Source organism: Rhinolophus sinicus, chromosome 1, assembly GCF_057876585.1.
Source record: "Rhinolophus sinicus isolate RSI-liver-muscle chromosome 1, RSI-T2T, whole genome shotgun sequence".
Taxonomy (NCBI): domain Eukaryota; kingdom Metazoa; phylum Chordata; class Mammalia; order Chiroptera; family Rhinolophidae; genus Rhinolophus; species Rhinolophus sinicus.
The window spans coordinates 23,206,472-23,222,749 of NC_142501.1; the positions used below are offsets into that span (position 1 = coordinate 23,206,472).

General features: G+C 35.5%; 1 protein-coding gene across 1 annotated transcript in view; it reads right to left on the minus strand.

The window, feature by feature from the left end:
• CFAP54 (cilia and flagella associated protein 54) overlaps nt 1–16,278 on the minus strand; it is a 252,362-nt gene that overhangs the window by 169,881 nt on the left and 66,203 nt on the right. The window contains exons 20-22 of the mRNA XM_019732067.3: nt 10,037–10,213; nt 5,622–5,714; nt 5,190–5,375 (exon numbers count right to left, since the gene is read on the minus strand). Of these exons, the coding sequence (XP_019587626.3) occupies nt 5,190–5,375; nt 5,622–5,714; nt 10,037–10,213 (456 nt within the window). The remainder of the gene's footprint in view (nt 1–5,189; nt 5,376–5,621; nt 5,715–10,036; nt 10,214–16,278) is intronic.

Sequence of the window (16,278 nt, forward strand, 5' to 3'; positions counted from 1 at the left end):
GTTGACTCCTCCTTCAAAACATATCCATAATCTGACCACTTCTCACCACATAGACCATTATTCCACTGGCCAAGTCACCTTCATCTCTTATTGGATCACAACAGTAGAGAGGTCCCTCTGCTTCCACCCTTACCCTCTTATGGTCTATTTCCAACATAGCAGTCAGGGTGAGCCTTTGAAAATACAAGTCATATTATATCACGCCACTACTCAAAATCCTCCAGTCGTTGCCCATTTCAATTTCACTCGAGGTAAAAGCTCATGATCTTACAATGGCCTAAAAGTCTTTTCATGATCTGCTCCCCCACCTACCACTCAGCTTTACTTCTCTGACCGATCCTTTTACTTTCCATGGGTCCCTCCGCTCCAGTCATACTAGCCTCCTTGCTGTTTATAAGACATTCTAGGTGCACTTCTGGAAATTAGGGCTTTTGCTCTAGGTCCTCCTGCAGAATGCTCTTCCTCCAAGAGTCTTTCCCTCACCTCTTTCAAGTCTCTGCTCAAATATCACCTTCTAGATGAGGTCTCCCTTGATCATCCTATTTAATACTGTAATCAACCTTCCATTCCCCCACTTCACATTCCCAATTCCTTTTACCGTACTCTTTTTCTTTCCATAGAACTTACCTTCTAATATATTAGATAATTTATTTATTTACCATGCTCGTTGTTTATTAACTATCTCTCACAGTGGCATTTTGTTCACTTTGCTTAGAACAGTGGTTCTCAAAGTACGGTCCCATCATCAGCATCAGCATCTCCTAGGAACTTGTTAGAAATGCAAATTTCTCAGGCCCCCTCCCAGACCTAACAAATCATAAACTCTGGTGGCAGGACCCAGCAATCTGTTTAAACTAGCACTCCAGATCATCCTGATCCATGTCAAGTTTTGAACCACCAGCCTGGAGCAACACCTGGCACGGAGTAAGCACTGAATAATAACATGTGAAAAGAATTAAATGATGTGTCAAATGAATCTTTTCCTAATAATTCCCGCCTACCCCCAGAAGAGGATACCCAGAGGTTGTTCTATACTACAACACGATTGACTGGCCCAGGGTGACTGTCTGACCTAAGCTGAGTATTTTATAGCTCCCACTTCGAAGCAAGATGGACCACCACCCAAAGTTTGGTTCTGATGTCAAGATGGTAACGTGGTGATGCACTTGGAGAATTTGAGGGAAAGTTTATTATTCACACAAGGGACTCTTAGGGAGAGTTCAGCAGGCACAAGCAGGTCTGGGCTGGATTGAACAAAACCGAGGAATGGGTTGGGCCTAGATCAGTGGCTGGGGGGTAGAAATAAGGAAAGTTCCTGCCCGCTGGGAGGTTTAAATTTCCTGCTGGCACCAAAGGAGAACCCATTGACCTCCCTATCAGCTGCCTAAATGTGTGGCCAAAGGTAAAAAACGGGTAAGTTTTAAAAAGTCAGTGGTCAAACATCAAAACTGAGGTCAGACTCTTTATTACATTAGGTGGGCCAAGCAGAGTCTCTTTCTAGAAATTTAGAATCAAGATTAGGAGCCAGCTGGCTGGTCTCTATTTATATCTGAAATTGAAGGATATATAAAATTTCAGGAGCTGCCATTTTTCCTCCAAAGATGGAAAGGTAAAAAAACTCAATCCTCAGAAAAAGAAAAAGAAAGCAGATATATAGAGAGAACCAAAGGTACCGTGTTTCCCCGAAAATAAGACCTAGCCGGACAATGAGCTCTAATGCATCTTTTGGAGCAAAACTTAATATAAGACCCGGTCTTATTTTACTATCATATAAGACCGGGTCTTATATAATACAATAAAATATAATATAAGACTGGGTCTTATTTTAATTTTTGCTCCCAAAGATGCATTAGAGCTGATTGTCCGGCTAGGTCTTATTTTTGGGGAAACACAGTATGAGACCTAGAAGTGCCTGGACTCGGCAGCTTTCCCAGAGCCTAGCTGCATTCCCCCAGGCCAGGCTGGTTCCCTTACTTGCAATTAGTCAACTAAAATCGTAAGTCAAATTATCTAAACAAGTGTCATTGTTATGGTAATAAGTTTGATTTAAAAAAAAAAAAACGGTTCAAAGGAAGAAGAGATGACATCTCCCATAGAACCTGGCACAAATTAACCACTAAATAAATAATTCATCAATAAATAGATGAGTACAGAAAGTAGTAATATTCATTTAAAGGATGAGAGGGAAAAGAGTTGAAACTTCTTAACGAGTTTTAAAAATAGGGATGACTATCTTTTTTACCTAGTAGCTTTTTCTTTTACTACTTGAATGGTCATAAGCAAAAGGCAAACCTCTATTAATCAGATTTTCAATTAATTCATATACAAAGAGGGAAAAAAATGTAAAACTTCATTTGCCTTTCTCCTGACACCATTGTGATTACTAACAAAGCATTCACATCCTCGTATCACATTCTATTGCCAACATTGACCATCAAGACCTGCTGAACACCACTAAACCCAGGCACAGAAAAGATGGGAGAGATGTGGGCTCTAGAAGAACTTGGCACATATTAGATGTTGAACACATAAATTCCTTGGAACCTGGATAGAGCTGGTTCAAGTGTCAGGCTTGCCAGCTGCTACCCAAGCAACCTTGAGTAAATTACGTAACCTCCCTGAGACATCCTTTCTGGAATAAAATGGGACTGACAGAGGAAGAATTAAATTAATGTCAGTATCCTCAACTATAAAATTAAAGTGATAATACCACTTCACAGAGTTGTTGTAACAAATGAGATAATGAATCTTTAAATGCCTGCTACACAATAGTTTCTTTTTAATATATGATATTTCCCATTTCCTGTTCTCAACAAGCCATCGTTCCCACTCATTATTTGATTTAGTAGTTTAATAATCCAGCAGTGTACGACATTTTGTTGTGTATCCATTTTACAGATAGGGAAATTGAGACCAAGCAATTTGCCTAAAATCCTTCTCACAGTTTTCTAATTTTATACATTTTATATCACATTAACTAGCCATTTCCAACTTAAACGGGAAGAATAAAAAGAAATGAGGCTATATAAGAGGGAAGATTGGAAAACATCCACAGAAAACATATCATTCATAAAGGTTCCTCAAAAAATTTTTCAGATAGCTTAAATTCCACATTAAGGGAAAACCTAGTAAAGATTCACCTGACTTTATTAATGTCTATAAATAACGTTGAGAAAAAGTACAACCTAAAATCCCAAGCCAAATTCATCATAGGTATCTAACGTAGTATCTCCATATCTTACTATAAGAATATTTATGATAATATTTTTTAAAAAACAGAATTATCCTGAAACTGAAAACTACCCACTCTCATGAAAAATACTGTAATTCCAAAAGAAAGGTACATTTTCTTGTTGGAACATAAAAGCTTAAACTTTTGTAAATTAAGATTTACTAAGTGAGAAAATTTTGCTTTAGCCACCTAACGTTATGAGACAGAATGCTCATAAACTGTCATAAATGAACTACAGTACTTCAAATATAGTATCAATAAAGACACACAGGTCATTACTTTATGACACTTCTCGTTATCCCAGCAGTATAGCTGGGACTTAGTTTTATTAACTTTCAATGAAAGTTCTGCCAAATGAAGCCCAAGAGTCAAACCACTCCCTGGAGAAAAATTAGGCCTTGATGAAATATTCTGTTCCTCACTTTAAAATAACTCCATCACTGCAAATTAGAGAATATATTAGATTCCAAAGAAATCAAAACATTGGAAAGCCATGAGCCAATATGACATGCTAAACCAATGCTAGACAAATTCTAGCAATTCTCTGAATTTAATTTTCTTTGAAAAATATGATAGTATAAAAATCCACTAAAATCTTAGTGCATAATACTAATAAACTATTAAGAGAAAATAGCACAATAGAAATATAATAAAATTTAGAATAGCCATCAGCTCTACAGTCAACAAGTGGCTTAAAATTAGATGCTTGAGGTCAATGAGTCACTCTTCCTCAGGTCCTACTCACTGGTGACATTCTAAGTCAGGCAGTCATTTCAGCAAAAATGGAAATTCACGAGCAAGTATATTCAAAACCAAAAACAATAATAATATTTATTAAGTGTCTACTGTGTTCTATGTTAAACATTTTTATTTATTAAGTGCCTATTGTGTGCGATGTTAAACCTCTGACGTGAATAATTCTATCCAATACTAATACTTCTGGGAGGTAGCTACGACTCTTATTCCCACTTCACAGATGAAGGCTACTTTCCCAATACCACGTGGCTAAGTGTGAGGAGCTGAAATTTGAACTCAGGTTTTCCTGTCTCCATTAACCCAGAAATTTCATGTCTATAAATTTATCCTAAGAAAGGAATCATGGATGCAAGCAAAGGTTTATCTACAAAGATGTGCATCACAGCTTTGTTTATAATAGCAAAGGGCTGAAAAGTATCTAAATTTGCCTACCAATGAATGATTACTAAATAAACCACGATCTAGCTATAAGATATATAATACTAGGCAGCTGTTACAATTTATGTTTTGGAAGAATATTTAATAGAATGGAAGAAATGTCAGTTATACATTAAATGAAAATATCAGGATATAAAACAATATGTATACTATGATTAAAATTACATATAAATAAATTCATACATATATGTGTGTATACGTATGTACACACACATACACACAAATGAAAGGATATCTCTGGAATCAGGGTTTCTCAACCTTGGCGCTACTGACATCTTGGACTAGACAATTCTTTGTTATGGGGGGCTGTCCTTTGCATTGTAGGGTGCTTATTAGCATCGCTGGTCTCTACCCAGTAGATGCCAGTAGCACCACTCTAGATTGTGACAACCAAAAATGTTTCCAGACATTGATAAATGTCCCCTGGAGACCAAAATTTCCCAGGTTAAGAACTGCTGCACAGGATGATAGGATAACAGGTAACATTCATTTTCTTCTTCGTGCATTTCAGTATTTTACAAAATATCTAAAATTAATGTTTGTTACATTTATAATCCAAGAGAAAAATGTTATTGTAAAAAGCAAACTCACTAACAAGAGAAGGAATGGTTCCTGTCTTATGAAAATAAATTGTAATAATGGAAAACATGTATTATAGGAACTTTTGAATATCTGCTGTGACTGTTTTTTTCATCAGAATTTATTTAGTAACTGCCCAACAGAAAAACACATAGAGAAACAACTTAGCAGAAATCTCTGATACCTGTGTCAGGAACATACGAGCAGTAACAGCAGAAAGAGGTGGATAAACCAGAATTGGTTTAGTTGTCTCCCCAATAGCATCACCAACAAGCTTCCCATTAGAAGAATAAGCAGCAACTGCAAAAATGTATTTTTCATTGGTTTCTAAACCTTTCACTTCAAAAATGCTTTTATCATCAGCTGGTATCTATTAACAAAAACATATTTCAAGTTATATATATAAAATTAAAGTAATGTTTAAAAATATAACTAAGCAAACCTCATATGGTAAAAATACTTTCATTTACTGTTGGTTTTTACTTATGACTCAAGTTAAAAGTAGAGAAATTCACTGAAATAATGACTTCATAAGAGAAAGAAAAACAATTATAATTAATGAGAATTTTGGTAAGATTTCCTGACATTTAAAGTTGTTGTTTTTAATTTGACATACCGCCTCTCCTGAGTTTGGGAGATGATTGTTGTTTAGTCTTACTTTTCCATAGCTCCCTTCTGCTTTGCAACCCAAAATGCAGTACCACGACACCTGCCGAGGAGAGAGAGATGAGTGTATCATCTGTAGTCTGTTTAACAAGGCATTCAATTTCTTTTATCAGGATGTGGCAAAAGAAATACTTTTCTAAATAAAAATGTAACTATTCAAGTTTTGAAACATGATATTGAAGTTTACAAAAATACTTAGATTTAATCTTTTTTTAAAAAAAGACAAATATAGGGCTGGGATTACCAAGACTAAAATATTATTCATCTTTATTTTAGCTACCACTAACTGAGCAGTTCCAATGTGCTAAGTATTGTTAGGAAATTTACATATACTTTCTAATATTCACAATATCCCTATGAGATGAGATTACAATTGTCATTTGGCTTTACAGGAAATGGAGACTCAGACATGTTTAATAACTTGCCCAAGAACAGACAGTGTCGGGAAGTGACTCCAAAGATGACTTAATCGTGATGGAAAAGAAGATCAACACTGAAATGATTTTCACATTTTATTTAATAATATGTGAGAAAAAAGTAAGTGGAAACAGAAGCAAGATACTAAATTGTAGTTTTTTTTTTTTAAATAAAATGTAAAAATACATATGAAAAAGCCTGGAAGAAAATGTTCCTAAATAAGAATAGTGGTAGAATAGGTTTCCTCAAAAAAATTAAGAATAGAATTACCTACAACCCAGAAATCCCTCTCCTGAGTATCTACCCCAAAAGTCTGAAGACATTTATCCATAAAGATATATGTACCCCTATGTTCATTACAGCATTTACAGTAGTCAAGACATGGAAACATCAAAGTGTCCTTCGATAGATGATTGGATAAAAAAGATGTAGTACATATATATAACGAAATATTACTCAGCCATAAGAAAAGATGAAATACTGTCATTTGCGATGACAGGGATGGATCTTGAGATTATCCTACGAAGTGAAGTATGTCACACAGAAAAAGTCAAGAAATATATGACTTCACTCATATGTGAAATATAAAACTGAAGGCCACAAATGAATAAGACAAACAAAGAAACAAAAATGCATAGACACAGACAACAGTTTAGTGGTTATCAGAAGGTAAGGAGAGATGGGGCAGTGGGGGAAGGTAGAAGAGGGTAAAGGGGGACAAATATATGTTGATGGGAAGAGAACTGACTCTGGGTAGTGAACACACAATGCAGTATATAGATGATGTTTTATATAAATGTACACTTGAAACCTATATAATTTTACTAGCCAATGTCACCCCAATAAACTTAACCAGAAAAAAAGTGGTAGAGTTTGGATGATAAAAAGATTATCAAGGTGGCCGGTTAGCTCAGCTGGTTAGAGCGTGGTGCTGATAACACCAAGGTTGCTGGTTCGATCCCCCATGGGCTACTGTGAGCTGCGCCCTCCTTAAAAAAAAATAATAATTAAATAAAAATAAAAATGAAACAAAAAAAAGATTATGGATAATTCTTTTCTCTAATTTATAAATTTTCTGAAACATAATATTCCTTTGATAATTCTTAAATCTAGTCATAAACCAAAAGCAAGATGCAAAGTCCACAGAAACAACCAAATTTAAATTTGATTGTGTAGACAATGATTGCCAAGATTGCAAAATAATAGAGACTCCTTATTGTGTGAACTATTCTCACCATAGAAACAAGGGAGCAAGTTGATACCTACGGAATAGCATTATTAGGAGTCATACTGTCCAGGGGTTAGAGATGGAGGGGCTGTCATCATTGTGTCATTCCCTTTTCCCCAGAGGCTCTACCTCACAACATCCCAACTCCTAAATTACAAGAGAAGCTAGAAAAAAAGGGGAAACATAATTGTCTACAAAAAGCAACTGCCTCTTACTGCCTAGCCTGCTGTTTCTTCCTCTAGGTCAACAGAAAAATCCTAATCATGTCTTGTCTGCACAGGTAATTCTCAACTCTGCCTATGCAGCAGAATCACTTTTTAAAATACAGTTTGTACAGAATCAAACATTTTTTTTAATTACATATATGCAAGGCCTGCTAACCACAATGAATAAGAATTTCTGGTGCAGGTGGCTGAACCTTTGTGTTTCCAAAGAAAATTTCACAGGTAATTAAGGAGCACTAGACAAAGGCAGGAGGACTCCAAGGACAGCGAGAGTATTAAAGAGACGTGGAAGCTGGAGGGGGTGGGGGGATCAGGTGAATACAGAAAAAAATTAGAAACTAACTTTCCTTGACCTCTCATGCAAAAGAAGCATCATTTTTCATATATACATATATATATATATATATATATATATATATATATATATATGCAGAATTTTCATATATATATGTAGACATATATATATATATATATATATATATATATATATATATACACACAAAAAAAAACTGTGTTTATGACTTAGACCATTATTGGTCTAAGTTAAGCTATATGTATCAACCAGAATTTGAAGGGTAAAATTCTCTCTAAAAGGCTTTTTACAAGCAAGTTTTATATTTTGTTCCACAGATGAAAACATCTTAGTTGGTGTAACTGTAAGAAGCAATGTGTCATTAGAATCCACATAAGAGTAATGGTACCATAAACAAATCATCATTAACTTTAGAACTAAAAGTTTATAAATAACATCAGCATTTTCAACGATTAAAACAGATTTTAATGAAACAAATGCCTTAATAAGATTTGATTAAAAAAAAAAAATGAGAGAGAGAGAGAGATGGCTGAAGCCTCAAACCAGAAAACGTATTTAAAGCCATAGCACCATCTAGTGTTGATGAGTAGGTAATAGGCAATAATAGCTTCCTGGAACATATACCTCTACTGATGTATAATATACATACACTTCATATAATGTGCTAAGTGACAAGCCCTACAACTACAGGTCAAATGTGGGACTCATGTATTCCTATTTCTAAGCATTATAAAATAAAATAAATGAGTCACTAATTTTAAAAAATAAGATTCTGGTTAAATAAACCAAAACATTAGAAAAACAACAACAACAAAAAACTCTTGGTAAATCACCCAGTCTCAGTTCTGTACTAAATTTCCAAAATCAGTGACTCCCTATTTTTTAAACAGATCCCCAAAATCCAAAGTTAAACTTTAAAACTGCTAGCAATTGCAATAATGTATTTATTATAGCACAGTTACAGGTGTAAGGTGAATGTTATTTCTGTTCCCCCAACTATAAGGCATTGTGAAGATGGTATTATTTCTCCCTGATGTCCACCTCCCATTAGTCTAAAGCTCCTCAAAGAATGGAACCGTGTTTTGTGTTTATTTTGATACTTCAATTACCTCACACAGAGCTTGACAGATAATAGACACTCAGTAATGCTATGCTAGAAAATGCTACAAAATTTATGAAACAAATCATTAAAGCATGTAATCACAGTCTATAACATCATTAATTGTTTTTAGCAAAGTTTACTACATATGTTTAATACAAGATAGGGAGGAACATCAGTTACTATGCCAAGAAAATTATATGCTATGAGTATGTCATTTAATTTTCACAATAAACATACTGTACAAATGAAAGAACAAAAGCATAAAATACCTCATGAAGTATGTTTAGATTTCCCAAGGTCATACTACTCGTAAGGGGTGGAGCTAGAATTTTAACCCCGCATCTGTCTAACTTTAAAGCCCATATCCTTTCCACTCTACCAACTCAATGTAAGTTCAAGAGAACATCCTAAAGAGAATCAAAGATACAACTATTTTTTACACATCAAAGAACATCTTGTTGATTATCCAAAAGGAAAAGGTAAAATTTTAAATATGGATTAGGTGGAAGCAAATGCTTGTGAGGAAACTAAATCTCAAGTTATAGTCACATTTAGGCTGAGTCCCAAGGTATCAGGGATGGGGAAAACACCTCATTCTTTGATACATACAAAAAATTTTATGACTTAATAATATGGCTGGAATTGTCATTTGTTTGTATTAAAAGAATCCCCACCTACTTGGAAGAACTTTGGAAAGAACCTCTAAATTCCCCATCCCAAATTTCCTCATTTCCATCATTGGCTCTGAGAGTAACTTCTATCCTCTTCAAATGTCACACTAGAAGGTCAGTATATAACTATGTCATGGTGACAAAAACACTTAGCAATGCTTCTCTATTATTTTTCCTATTTGTCCATACTATATATTTGGGTATAGCAAGGCTATCTGGGGCATAAAGGGAAATAGCATAAAGGGGAAAAGACCATGAAGAAACTAAGTAGAGTTAAGACATTAGAATACCAATCCCAAAGTTCAGTTCTTATTAATAAAATTAGTCAAGTCCTCAAAGTATCAATCGTTATAGCGATAAAAGTACTTATGTTGCTTTGTCTGAGGTAAAGATCATAATGGGCAACATACCTTAACATCTGAAATAAATGGAGCAGGTTTCAAGGTCACAGAGCAATGAGTTCGAGACAGCAAAATAGGTGGAGGAGGGATTCTGCTTTTCTTTCTTTTTGAACTTTCCACATGTTTCTGATATGAATATAGAGTATGTTGTTCTACTTCGACCTTCTCAATTAAAGAATATGCTTCCTGTAATAAAGTGTTAAAATAGAAAAATACATTTCAAGAGCTTGAATTTCATTTATGTTTGTAGAATTCTAGTGATGTTAAACATTATCTTGCTATATATAGTTCTTTAAGCCTCAGTAGTATACATACTTCAAGCACTGAATGATTTGACAGAAGTGAAAAAATAGCTACTAAATAAAGCTAAGTAAAAAATAGTTATTAGATAAGGCAATAATGTCATATTTATTTCTAATATTTTTATCTTTATCATATATTAATGAGTCATTTCATTTTCGAATCAAACTCTCTGAATATCTACCATCATAATTCATTGTCCTTAGAGAGTTCATAACACAATCATCTAAATTTATACTGATGAACTGTACACCTACTTTTAATGCAACTTGAAATGCGACTCTCAAGTAATGAGACTATTGGTATCTGTGGTTTATAAAATGAATATTATTAGATTTTCTTACTGTCAGCAAGAAGAAATAAAACAGATTTTAAATTTTATTATGTAAACCTGAAGGAAAGGCAATCACTATTTTAAAAGGTTACACAAAGTGATAATACATAGAACAAAAAAAACAGATCTAAATGATATTTCAAAGCAACATCAAATATATCAGCAATAACAATGCATGTAAATGAATTAAACACCTCTTTTAAATTAAATTAAAGGCAAAGACACTCTGAGTTCCAAAGCAAAAACCCATATAAAGATTAAAATTTAATGGGTAATAGAGAAGGAATTCCCTTTCAGGCAGTGTTGAGACAATTAGACATCCACCTGAAAAAGAATAAAGTTAGATCCTTACCTCACACCAAATACAAATATTAACTCAAAATGAATTGTAGATCCAAATGTGAGAGCTAAAATTAAAAAAAAATTCTTAAAAGAAAACATAGGAATAAATCTTCATGACCTTGGGTTAGGCAATGGTTTCTTAGATATGACACCAAAAGCACACCAACAAAAGGAAAAGCAGATAAACTGAACTTCATTAAAATTAAACACTTCAGATGATACCATCAAGAAAGTGAAAAGACAGTCGATGGAATGGGAGAGAATACTTGCAAATCTTATATCTGATAAGGAACTTGCATTCAGAATATAAGGAACTGTTATAAAGAATAATAAATGGAGCTGAGCCGCTGGTGGACGGCCAGTTGGCTCAGTGGTTGGCGTGCAGTGCTCACAACACCAAGGTTGCTGGATCAATTCCCACATGGTCCAGTGAGAAGCAATGGCTTGAGTTTGGAGCTCAGCCGCCAGTGGGCAGATGGTTGGTCAGTGGTTAGAGTGTGAGCGCTTAACACCAAGGTCGCCAGTTCAAGTCCCAGATGGGCCAGTGAGCTGCGCCCTCCACAACCAGGTTGAAAACAACGACTTGACTTGGAGCTGCGCTGCGCCCCCCACAACTAGATTGAAAAAACAATGACTTGACATCCTGGAAAAACAAACTGTTTCCCAATATTCCCCAATAGTAATAATAATAATAATAATAAAAAGACAAATAGCCCCAAATAACACAACTGAAAAATGGACAAAGGGTGTGAACAAACAATTAGTGCCAATTCTTCTCAAACTCTTCCAAAAAGGTAAAGAGAAGGGGCTACTTTCAAATTGATTTCTTGAGGTCAGCATTACCCTGATACCAAAGCCAAATGAGGATACTTCAAGAAAACTACAGACCAATACTCCTGATGAACATAGATGCAAAAATCCTTAACAAAATATTAGCAAACCAAATTCAACAGTATATTAAAAGGATCATATATCATGATCAAGGATTTATTCTTGGCACACAAGGATGGTTCAACATAAATGTGATTCAAATCAATAAATGTGATACACCAATTAACAAAATGAAAAATAAAAATAGTATGATCATTTCAATAGAGCCAAAAACAAATATGACAAAATTCAACACCCTTTTAGGATGAAAATCTCTCAACAAATTACATATAAATATACCTCAACATAATAAAGGCCATATATGACAGATCCACAGCTAACATAATACTCAATGGTGAAAGACTGAAAGTGTTCCCTCTAAGATCAGGAACAAGACAACGGTGCCCACTCTTGCCACTCCTATTCAACATGGTACCAGACATCTTAGCCAGAGCAATCAGAAAAGAAAAGAAAAAAAGAATTAAGTAACAATAAAGTTAAAATCAGAAAGAAAGAAGAAAAATTGGGGGATGGGGAGAGTTGGTCATAGATACAAACTTTCAGTTATAAGATGAATAAGTGCTGAAGATCTAATGTACAGTATGGTGACGATAGTTAATAATACTGTATTGAATACTTGAAATTTGCTGAGAGTTCTTAAATATTCTCACCAGGAAAAAAAAAAAAACTGAGGTGATAAATGTGTTAATTAACCTGATTTTGGCAATCATTTCACAAGGTATACATATATCAAATAATCACATTGAACATTCTAAATATATTACAATTTTATTTGTCAGTTATACCTCGGTAAAGCTGGGGGTGGAGGAAAAGCTCAATAAACTTAGAAATATCTTTCTTTAACATGAGAATAAAATATTAATTTTAGCCAATAGACAATATCATGGCTAACAGCAAAGCACTAAAGAATTATCAATAAAATCCAGGAGGAGATGAATGCCACCATTTCTTTTTATTCTAGAAGTTCTAACCAATTTAATAAATACAAGAAAAGAAATCCTGAAAATGAGAAGACAAAATGTCTGCCAAATTTCAAATGCATTTCACTCTGATACAAAAACCTGTGATGTTTCCCCTATAGAAGACACGCTGAGTTTGAAGCTTCCTTTGGAATTCTGGACTCAAGCTCAAAAGAAAAGGTAAGACTGGACATATGATCTGGGAGTCATATGCATCAGAGTGATATTTAAAGCTCAGTGAGTAAATCAGTTCCATGGAGGAGTGTAGATTATAAAACTGTAGTATCATACATTTTTCCTAAAATAATGAAGGTTGGCCAAAATTCAAATCAGAATTAACTTCTCACTTTTATTTTTTATTGGAAATTGTTGACGTTAAGATCTAAAATCATTAGTCATGATTAAAATTTATTTAATAATAAATGTTCTTTTAAATCCACTTGTTCTATGCCAGGAGACCTTGAAAATTTTTCTGCATTTGTAGTTCAGGAATCTTAGCCATCTGCATAGGACAATCATTCCTTCATGTAAGAAGGGATGTATTACATCGTAGCCATGTTTCTAGAGCCTACCTTCCAGCGATCTTAGATGTTTAGACTCAAAAGCTAATTCATATATACATTGGCTCACTTTAACTGTTGAATCACTGAATAAATGAATCAATCGATCAATCAAGGAGATAGGATGGCATCTGTTATCTTCCATAGTCTCTACTTTTTCACTCATTCAACCAAACCAGAAAAAAAATGGAGAACATGGATGGAAAAAGCGTAAGGCCAGACATTGAAGGAGCTGTGAAAGGAGGAAATATCACCAGCCTTGGCTCCCTGAGAGGACACGTGTGCCCACACAGCAGGCCTCCTATGAAAGGCAGCAGGGAACTTGATGAGGAGGCCAGAGCTGAACAAGGTAAATAGATTCCCCCAGATAACAGTGGGAAAATTTTGAGGGAAGAAATTCCTACTTGAACAGAAGGGCGATAAAAGCTATTATATTTTGAATATTAAATGTCAAAATGCCTTCATTTGCATCACAGGCTGTGGAGACTATATTTCAGGTTGCGTAAGCACAAGGAAATCAGCCTAAGGAAAATTATGCAACACAAGGGAAGGGGACCAATGCCTTGAAAGTTTGGAGACATTTTCTTCCTCTGGGTTGTATTTGGAGCCTTAAAATACACCAGCAGCACTGGCTCACTGGCCCTAATTATCGCAGACTTCCTTTGACCCTCACCTCAACTGACTAGCCAAGTGCCCTGCACTTTCTACATTTATTCCCAAAGTTTGTCTCAGCAGTGCTTGTTCCGGTGAACCAGCTAGACTCTAGCATCTTCTGGCTTGACATCAGCAGCTTCGCTCTGCATATTCATGAACCCAATTGAGATTTTTTTAAACTTCCAGCTTTTTGCCATGGGCAATCATACACAGCTATTTCTCAAACCTGGCTGGTCATCAGTATCATCTATGGAGTTTATTTAAAAATTAAGATAGTCCGTCCTCACTCTAAACCCACTTAATAAAAATCCCCAGGAGCGCAGCTTCAATATCTGTATTATTAACAAATGCCAAGGATAATTCTGAAGTACAGCCAGGCCTGGGAATCACTGATTTAGATGAGTAAATCAACCTCCGATCCTTTCTCCCAGCCTCTAGGCTCTTCAGCCTTCAGTTATCTAGCTTGTCAGTGGCTACTGAAATACCGTGTTTCCCCGAAAATAAGACCTAACCAGACCATCAGCTCTAATGCACCTTTTGGAGCAAAAATATATCATATTGTATTATATTATATTATATTATATTATATTATATTATATTATATTAGACCCGGTCTTATATTATATCAAATAAGACCGGGTATAATATAATATGATATATCGGGTCTTATATTAATTTTTGCTCCAAAAGACGCTTTAGAGCTGATGGTCCGACTAGGTCTTATTTTCAGGTAAACACAGTACTTGTTACTGGGCAAAAGGCTCCACAGCCCTTTTTATTCTGATTACAAATATATTTTCCAGGTTTATCTCAATCTCTACTCTTTTTTCCCTCCCATCGCTACCACCCTATCCAACCTACCCTCTACAACCATAAAAGAAAAAGTGTCACTCATTCACTCATTCCCTGATAATGCTATATTCTTTTCTTTTTCTTTTTTAAGATTTTATTGGGGAAGGGGAACAGGACTTTATTGGGGAACAGTGTGTACTTCCAGGACTTTTTTCCAAGTCAAGTTGTTGTCCTTTCAATCTTAGTTGTGGAGGGCACAGCTAAGCTCCAGGTCCAGTTGCCGTTGCTAGTTGCAGGGGGCACAGCCCACCATCCCTTGCGGGAGTTGAACTGGCAACCTTGTGGTTGAGAGGACACGCTCTAACCAACTGAGCCATCCAGGAGCTCAGCAGCAGCTCAGCTGAAGCAGCTCAGCTGTGTGCAATCTTAGTTGCAGGAGGCAGAGCCCACCATCCCTTGCAGGACTCGAGGAGTTGAACTGGCAACCCTGTAGCTGAGAGCCCACTGGCCCATGTGGGAATCGAACCAGCAGCCTTCAGAGTTAGGAGCATGGAGCTCCAACCACCTGAGCCACCCGGCCGGCCCATGCTATATTCTTTTGTGCCTCTTTGCCCATGCAATTCCTCTTCCTGGAGGGTCTTACATCCTTTTCTGTACTTCAAGACCCACTCAAACATCACTTCCTCTGACTTCTTCCAAGTTAAGTCCCATGCGTTCCCTTCATTTCAGGTACGTGTTCCCTTCATTTCATACAATCTTTATGTTAGCAAATATTATGTAATATGGTATCTATGTACATGACTTTCCACACTCTCTAAATAATGAGTGTCTTGGTGGCAAGGACAGTGTTTTATTTATCTCTTTAGGTGTTTTGAATGAAAGACATATGAAATTATGACAGGAGGATGATCTCTACTATAATGCATTTTAAGAAAGCATGTTTAAAATGTTCTGACTGGGTCTTAATTAATTTTACCTTTATACACCCTCATTTAAATCCCAGGCCTGATTTGAAATTGGTTAATAAAGGTATCAGTTCTAAGCGAAAGGAAACAGAAGAAAAGTCTAAAACAAAGTTCTTGATTTAGGTAAATTCTATAATAGAAATCAAGGTAAACCTTAATGCTCGTTAGAAGTTAAAATCCTAATTTAGTGAGCCAAATCAGTGGGCTGCTAAGATTCCATTTATAAGAAAGTGACTAGGGGTTTTTTTAAGGGGGTTTCTGAGATAGAAAGGAGGAAATAGCATCAGAAAAGAAATCTCAAAAAAAAACAAGAAAGAAAAATTCCCATGACACTGGCTCTGCTCAGTTGTGAAAGAGAAAGTGCTATCAAAGTGGACATGAATATTGCCTATAACAGCAACACTCTAAAACACCACAGTATTGTGACTACAAAATCTAGACGACCATTCCCTAA